The 8,664-nt window shown below is 38.2% G+C and overlaps 1 protein-coding gene across 5 annotated transcripts; it reads right to left on the bottom strand.

Annotated features, from left to right (window-relative positions):
- Positions 1-233: 233 nt before the first annotated feature.
- LOC133709812 (uncharacterized) lies at positions 234-7,981 on the bottom strand. Of its 5 annotated transcripts, none has more exons than XM_062135703.1 (10): positions 7,825-7,981; positions 5,768-6,792; positions 4,648-5,320; positions 4,464-4,553; positions 3,536-3,742; positions 2,239-2,336; positions 1,926-2,025; positions 1,697-1,795; positions 1,403-1,546; positions 234-514 (listed from the first exon to the last, which is right to left on the bottom strand). In XM_062135703.1, the coding sequence occupies exons 2-9, from the start codon at positions 6,787-6,789 to the stop codon at positions 1,484-1,486; spliced, it is 2,352 nt and encodes a 783-aa protein (XP_061991687.1). In that variant the 5' UTR covers positions 6,790-6,792; positions 7,825-7,981; the 3' UTR covers positions 234-514; positions 1,403-1,483. The 5 variants fall into 5 exon arrangements, with proteins under 5 accessions (XP_061991687.1, XP_061991688.1, XP_061991686.1 ...); XM_062135704.1 differs by having other exon boundaries at positions 7,742-7,876; XM_062135702.1 differs by lacking the exon at positions 7,825-7,981 and adding an exon at positions 7,308-7,481 and having other exon boundaries at positions 4,464-4,550.
- Between the last annotated feature and the right edge of the window lie 683 nt (positions 7,982-8,664).

Consider the following 8,664-nt stretch of genomic DNA (forward strand, 5'->3'; position numbering starts at 1 on the left):
CTACCTTTCAGTCCATGGCGTGTTGCTCAACTAATACTCATAATAGACTCTCTACAATCTCTGGTTTTGTGTTATATTTTGGATGAAAGTACAGACAATTTTGAAGGCTTACTGGTTTATCACAAATTCACAGTTGCATAGTTTGGCCTCTCTTTTGTTGCTACTCATAGCAACACAACAATCCTCATCTACCAGGCTCTCTAATGACAAGCCACTTTTTCCCTGAAAGACACTTGAACCTTATTCCATGTGAGATCAATTACCAGTATAACCTTGCAATTTAATGTCATAAATACGACATTTGCATGATGCAGAAAATACACGAAACTATCTCAGCTAGAATTACAACGAGCCATCTCAGCTCACATTGCCAAAAATCAATAACTAGAAGTTACAGATTTACTATCTAATCAGGAGTTTCACATTCAAAGCTCGTCGGCATTCTCGAGTCACCTCAGCACGCGGATCAGTTGTTACCAATGGCAAAAGAGATGTCCGGAGCTTCCATTGTACCCTATAAAGCCAAGGTTAGAACTGAAAAGCTAGATGGCTTGCTGAGGAACACAACAAAGTTGGAAGATAAAAATCAGGTGCTACTTGAATATGTCATTTTAACATAGTGCAGAGCACACTCCTCATGGATCTTCAATACATGTCAAGGTACTTGATTAGACAAAACGGTCTTGAAAGAGTAATATCTCATTATCTCACGTGGAATTTATAGCCTTGCATCACAATTTGTAAACTCCTGGGTCGTATAATGAAGCTAGAGATTTAACTTAATTGGGGCAAAAGTGAATGGCAACAATTCAATTACAAAACAGATCAGATTATAATGACTGCAAGCCCTAATATGTGATCCTGTCAACAAAATGTCAAAATACATGATGCATTGCTGGGTGCTTCTATCAAATGTTTTGACGTGTGTATTTCAAGGAATTGGGCAAACTCTTCTATGTCATATATGACCTATATTATTACTAATGAGAACACCATTGCCAACCATAAGTGAAACTTTTGACAGTGGTGACCCCTATTAAAAAATGTCAACCCACAAAAGAAAGCCAAAAAAACAAAAACAAAAACAACCAAAAGTTGACTCTAACTTACCCACTCCCACACCTATCAGGTGTGTTCCTATATAACACAGCGAAGCCCAGATGTTGAGGTCTACCATCCTCGTTAGTATAGCTTTGCTAGTGTTTGAGCTCTTCACACACAGACATTTATTGTAATGAGGGTTGGCCAGTGTTAGTTGATTTGTTAGATAATAGCTTAGATACCTTAAATATTTCCACTTTTAATGATTTCTCCGGTGTCAGTCTATTCTATAATACTACAACTTCATCAAACTCTTACTCCCTACTATCAACATCCTGAGGCAGAACATATATGAATATACCTCATCTCAAAAGACTACTGCGTGCAGTAGTAAGATATTCTGTTATCACAAGATGGCATGAGCACTGAATCACAGCACAAGCTAACTGATCGAACACTTGCAAACTGGGCACGAAGTTTTTCTGTTGAGCCATGGATCGATACACTGAGAATAGAGGGAGGACATAGAGAGAGAGAGAGAGAGAGAGAGAGAGAGAGAGACAGAAGAAAGAACCAAAAAAACAGAAAATAGTGAGATATTTAATGGCTTCATTTCCAAGAAAAAAGCTACCTAAAGAAGAGTGCAAGTCCCTACATCTTTGTGAAATCTGTGCAAGCAAGGAAGATGACGAACTGTTTCTCCAAGTGTTGGAGTTTCAAGACAGATTGCACAAGCTTCTTCAGAGGCATCAGTCTATGCAACAAGGAACCACAAACAATATATCAGAGCAGGTAAAACTGCAAATGTGGTGCACAACCACTACAACAAATGAACATTTATTAAGATCATTTTTCTGTATTTGCTTATGTTCTACTGCGCCTACCTGTACTGTAGATTGAGGCAAATTATTAATTTGATTAGCTGTTGCACCGCCAAGTTGATGATTGTTCTCATCAAGTGCCAATAACATCTCATAATCATCACTGCAAGAAAACAGGGGTACAAGGTATTGAAATTTGAATGGAGATATTTAAAAAACAAATGAACACAAAAAATGCTTTGGGTGCAACCAAAGTCACAAAGATTAATCATGTCAAAGCTCTCAATGCCTGTATGAAACTGATGAATATAACCAGTACCCTTTTTGTTCCTTACAGATACACTAGACAAATAGAAAACAAAGACTAGAATCTTACGCATTGAAATCCCGCTGAAGTCGAAACATGTGATTATTCAATCCCACATCTCCAACATCCCCAACAGCAGTCTCTAAAGCTTCAAGTATATTAAGTCTCTGCATAAGATAACAGAGAGTTCAATTTATAACAGAAAACAAGCAAAACTAAGAGTAACTTGACAAAGAGAACTTTTTTATTAAAGAACCAACCATATCTCGACATCACTTTTAGTAGTATTGCCAGTAGACTATTGCACTATCATATATTTCTTGAGCTTTTACTCCTTGTTTGGAGACAGGAAATAAAATGAAACTATAATTGTCAAATGGACCAGCAATCTTAAAAGATAATTCATACCAAATTTTGAATAAGCCGAGATAATATACCCACGCTCAAGAGCAACTTGGTCCCGAGAGAGAGAGAGAGAGTGAATGGCGATAGAAAACAGAGAAGAACAAGAAAGGGGCAGATGATGGTGAGGTGGGGGATGGAGGAGAAGAAAAGGGAGAGGTGGGTGGCTGTAGGGAGAAAGAGCAGGCACGGTGGTGCTTGCAATAGCGATAGGATGATGGTGAGTGAGTGCATATGGCGATAGGAAACAGAGAAGAACGAGAAAGGGGCAGATGATGGTGAGGTGGGGGATGGAAGAGAAGAAAAGGGAGAGGTGGGTGGCTGTAGGAAGAAAGAGAAGGCACGGTGGTGCTTGCGATGGCTATGGAAGGACAAAGGAAAGAGAGTCTGACTGAAGCTACAAGATGATCTCCTAGATAACGTTTTATACACATGATATGTAATTATTATAAAACAATATTTAATACGGCACGTTATCTTCATGTGACCCACCCTACAATCAAGATAACTATCTTCATCACACACCAAGTGATAGCTTATCATCTCTTCAAGGTATATTTGATCATCAAATCACCCCAAGCAAGAAGTCCATAATAAAAAGGATGTGTTTAATAATGTCTTGTATCTTGTTAAACTAAAACAAAAGAGAAGAGCCAGAGATGAGAAAGTACAAAGAGACGAAAGGCGTGAGGAAAAGATGGAAAATAGATAAAACTAAAAACCATTAAAATTGAACTTAGTTTTCATTCTTAGCATTTATTGATTCTTTATTTTCTGAAACACCATCCATTGAAAGAAGAAGAGATAGAGAAAGGATTCATAAAGAAACATCTTCCATGACAGAGAATTTTCCTTCTTTTTTATCTTCCTCTCTTCCTGCTTTCTTAATTAGAAACTAAATAAAAGATGGAAAATAAAGCGTTTCAAACAGGCCCTAGAAAATAGAAAGGATGGAAACAAGTACCATGTCTAGATCCATGTCCGAAGGAAAAGGAACTCGCAGATTCCTTCTTCTATTTGATACTCTAGGAGCCTGGTTGCGAAGCCGACTCCGTAACTGTGCCATTGTAGAATGGCTGGGAACTCGAGCCGGGGCTCCTCTCCTCGTTGAAGGATTTTGAGACGACTGTGACTGGGGCTGTCTATGAGAATGCAATATTGTGGAGCCTCTCTGCATAGCATAAAACACAAAATAAGAACACAGAATATTGCTACAAACAACATAAGTGATGCAGTCATTATATAGAGAAATTAATGTCCACTAACCATGGGACAAAATCATTTGTATTGGAATAATAATCCTCATCTACTATCATTTAACATGAGCTTCAAAAAGAAAAAAAACAAGTAACTATATAGCACGTGCACTTATATGAAAATGTTTTCAATAACCTTTAGCCTCGCATTTTTCTTTTTCATGTCTTACTTTTATCTCCCAATTGACAATTCACTAAATTTCATACTGGAAAAGAACAAAAAATTGCCCATTGACCAAATTTCTGAATGCTGCCATGCTTACGGATAATTTGCACTAGGGCACACTAAGAAATCATGTATTTAACTTTAATCATGAGGACCTCCATAGACGACATTCCAGACACACATCTTAAAATAGCTTTGCACGCAATGCACAGTTTCCATACAAGTTGGTCCAACTGAGGTCCTCCAAGACAACACAAAAAGATAAAACCTATTCTTAAAATAACCTTCTGACATAAAGCTAAACCATTTTCCCTTTTCAGATTATGGGAACAAAGGCCTGGGCCACTGGCAGACTGACAGAACAGAACAATGATTACATCTGAGTAATACAATATCAAATACAAGGACCAAATTAATTCTAACTAACATATCACACTATAACAGATTTCAGAAAATGAAGGTGAACTTACACTATGAGGCATACTGTGCCTTCCACTAGATGACCTAGTAAAAGCATTCTCCTCCCGCTGCAGTGCCCAAGCTAGATGTTCATCAATCTGCTACAAAGTGAACAGACATGAACACTTGGTGAAAAAGATTCAGAATGTCTCCACCTGCACAACCCACAAACAAAGTCTAGTAAAAAGCACTAACCTCGCCAACACCAAAAGCAGGAACCTCATGATACAACTGTTCCTGCAGTTCACGTGCCAACATCTCATCGGCTTCTAGTTGCCTTGCCTTAGCCTCTGAATCATCATTCATGGAATTGATACCTTGGGGGTCAGAGGGACCTGCGGCAGGTGACAACTCATCAACTTCAATAACTGGCCTCAACATTCCCTGAAACTGAGGTCTGTGAATCCTGGATGATTTTGAACTTTCAGATGTCTCAGATGAACCGAGAAACATAATGTCTGAGTCACCATTATCCAACGTAGAGCATTCACCATGATTTCCCATATTCAATCCCCGTTTCTTCTCCCTTTTACTAACTCTCCTTCCTTCACGACGTTGTCCAGCCATCCAGCCTGGCTCAGATACAACTGTTGAAGCTGTTTGAGTTGAATTCAGATCGTCTGCAAAGTTTACAAAGTTTACTTCCCTCCCAGTATCCTCCCTCTCTACTCTGTTTCCATGTTGATTTACAAAGTTTCCGGCACCGTTAATTATTCTGGGAAGATGCTCAGTTGAATCAGACAAAAGAGGATCTAATGTCCTTGAACGATTACGCGTACTTCTCCAGCCACCTATTCGTTCAGAGCATCCAGATATATCTTTGCCAACATGTCTGGTTCTATTAGCTTCAATATTATCATTCAGAAGACTGTGGCAAAAACATATCATGTCATCAGGTTCAAAGATATTGATAACCGAAGAGATAGCAACTGAAAGCTGATAGATAAAACGGTGTTTCGGGCACTTGGATTGATAATTACATTAAGGGGAGTTCGAAAAGTAATAAAGAACATTGGCCCATAAACATTTTATCTATCAGCTTTCAGATTGATAACTACATTAAGGGGAGTGCAAGAGGGTAAAATACATGGCGAAGTGGAGTGCCAAAAACATTACCATAAACATTCAAACAAGAGTAATCAAAACAAGAACAAACTATGCAGTACACAGGAAAAGATGGCAAAAGACAATACTTGAAAATTGGAATCCAACTATGTACAGTAGAATGACAGGAATTGAATAATGCAAGTCTAAGTTACTCATTAAACGAGACATAAGTATAAGATTTACTTCAGAACATCTTGAACAAATGTACCTGCTTGATGTATGAACAATTCTTTCATTATTCTCCTTTGGTGTAGAAGGTTGAACCATTACCCCTTTCCCTTTCGCTCTTTCCCTTTTATTCTCTTCAGTGACCACATCACTTGTACCTATGACATATGGTGAACCACTGGAAACCGCGTCGACAGCATGACTGTGTTCAATATTCTTGGAACTTGTATTATTCTCTACATCTAATTGTTTAGACCTTGTTGCTATGTTATGTGGGGAAATACAACCATTCCTTACCAACCTTTTCTGGCCACTGACTCTTGGCAGGGTAAAAGAATGAAGAGCCATGGGCTTTTGATGCTCTGTTTTATGTTGAGGCTCAGTAGGCAGATCAATCCTTTTTCCCAGGGGCACAGCTAAACCCACACCATTATATGTACTGTCATCTATTTTTTCCTTAGCCTTGTCGGCATTTCTGGATCTCTCCAAGTAATTTGCAGAGCAATCTGTAGAACTGCCAACTGACATTATCTGCCGGTTTTTTGTGCCTTGAGCAACATCTTCTAATTTTCCATGTGGGAAAACCTTTCTGTGTAACTGGGAGTGACCATTCTGTTCGGTCAAATCAAGAACTTCCATGTTTTCTGGGAAAGCAGAAGATTTAGACGATGCTTTAATGCCTATAGACTTTCCTTTATCCAAGTTTTCGGTCCCAGAAGAATGTTTGGTATCGCAACTAGAGTTTCTGCCTACTGCTGGTCTTCTAAAGAGGTGAGCATTCTGGGAAGAAGATGAATTGGCTCCTGAGGAGCCATTCTTAGTTGCAAGATTGCTAGGATTTCTCGGAGGGCGAATAACAATTCTTTTATTTTGACCATTTTCATAGATGAATCTCTCCTTGACCCTTGGCCCATTCCCAGAATTCTCATCAACAAAGTCTGAATTATTCAACTTGTGAGCTAATGGTGAACTACAGGCTTTACCAACAGATTCCCTGCAAACACCATGTCTGGTAGGTGGCGTGTCAGGTATAACCACATCATCGATGTCCATGTCCTCCATAATCTGCACCAATTGAGATTAAAGCTAAATAAAAAAATAGATCAATCACATCAGCCAGTTACATGTAGCCAGCAAATTAGAAATCACCCAAATTAGTAAGCACATTCTAGTGGGAATAAAGGTCCTTTATGAGGATGCTTGTTCTTAGATTCTATAGAAAACTCGAAGTATGCAGAAATGAAAATGTTGGCGAAAACTATTTCGTAGATACTTCTTTATATAAGAAAAATAAGATCTGAGCTCCGACTGGAACAAGAGTCAAATGTAACTTATGTTTTAACTACTACTGCGTGGGAAAATGTCATTGTTCTGTCGAGCTTTTGGCAACACAGTGTGGATTCCTGTCTCTATATAAGTACACTATGAGATAAAAGCGAACAATGGAACATAAATGAAAGACATTGCATGAAAGGCTAATTCTAAACAAGATGGTAAGTGAGGTCACACATGTTATAGCATAAGTGAAGAAGGGAAGATCAAAATGCAATGGACTTAATAGTCCATATAATGCTGAGAACCTTGTCAAGTTCGACAAGGCTCATCTTCATTTGCCAGGCAAAGGGAAAGGCCCATTGTTGAATCTGGTTCGGTAAAGGAGAGAGAACTCCTCCCTCAGATTTAACTGGCCCATTCCATTTGGTACTGCAAATGGAGAGGAGCTGATCCTGTAAATTCATGCATTGATCCAAAAATAAAAAATAAAAAACTATGTTTAACAATAAAAACCCCAACAAATACAAATGGTATTGAATCGCAAACTAAATAGCAAATATATTTCATGACACTAAGATTTACAGAAAATAATAAAAATTAAACAGCAAAGTTGAAATTTTTACATTGAACATGAAAACATAAAGTTTGAATCTTGGATGAGGGAACAATCACCCAAGAACTAAAATGAATATATATACAATAGAGAACAAGAAATAAATAAGAGAAAAGAAGGAATCACATGAGATAGACCCAGAATGGGGATGAATCGATGAGAAAAATTCGCAACGAATCAGACGGAATTGAATTCAAAACAAACAGAACCTGATGATTTCGTGGTTGTTGTTGTTGAAGAGAGAAGAGGAGCCCAGAAGTTGAATTGAGGAACAAGATGATGATCTCAATTCTCAAACTCAAACAACACAATCTCTCTCTCTGTGTCCTTGGCCGGAAGCAAACGGGTCGGGTCGATTTAGGATCCAGCTACGCTTTGGGTCGCTTTTATTTCACCCCCTCCCTCTTTTCAATTCAAGCCATTAGTGGGGATTTACGTTATGTATTAAACAACCAGCCCAACCCAGCTATCCAGCCCAACCCTTTTCTCTTACGGTCTCATATGAGCCTTCTATTTTATTTTTATTTTTCTTATTACATCAACAACTCAGAATTATAATAACAATTTGTCTTCTATTGAACTCAAGACCTCCCAATGAGGTCTCTATGTCACTAGACTAAATAGTACTAGGCATGAGTTTTCTATCTTTAACCCTGACTTTTTTTCTACGATAATCATTTGAGCTATACGTTTCTTACAGAGTAATTCATTGATTTTGTTTGTTCTAGGCACTTCTTTTGGGTTTTAAATTGTACGTTTTCTTCTTCATCTTTATTTTTCATTGTTTGCGGTCTCTCTTTGGGCATTACGCTCTTTATAGCTCTGGGTTCCAATATACGTTTCTTCTTCATCTTTAATTTTTATTGTTTGGCCATTATGCTCTTCATGTATTGTTTATTTGGGCAGTGGCTTTGGTTTTAGTCGATCACTCCATCATCTCTACAATTTTTAGTTCTAGCGAGTGACGGGCGGTTATTTTTTAATGTAGTGGTTGCCCTAGCTTTGAGTTGTGTGGGTGTTTCAACATCCCCTAGCTAACTTTTTTAGCT

This window comes from Rosa rugosa, chromosome 5 (assembly GCF_958449725.1).
Source record: "Rosa rugosa chromosome 5, drRosRugo1.1, whole genome shotgun sequence".
Taxonomy (NCBI): domain Eukaryota; kingdom Viridiplantae; phylum Streptophyta; class Magnoliopsida; order Rosales; family Rosaceae; genus Rosa; species Rosa rugosa.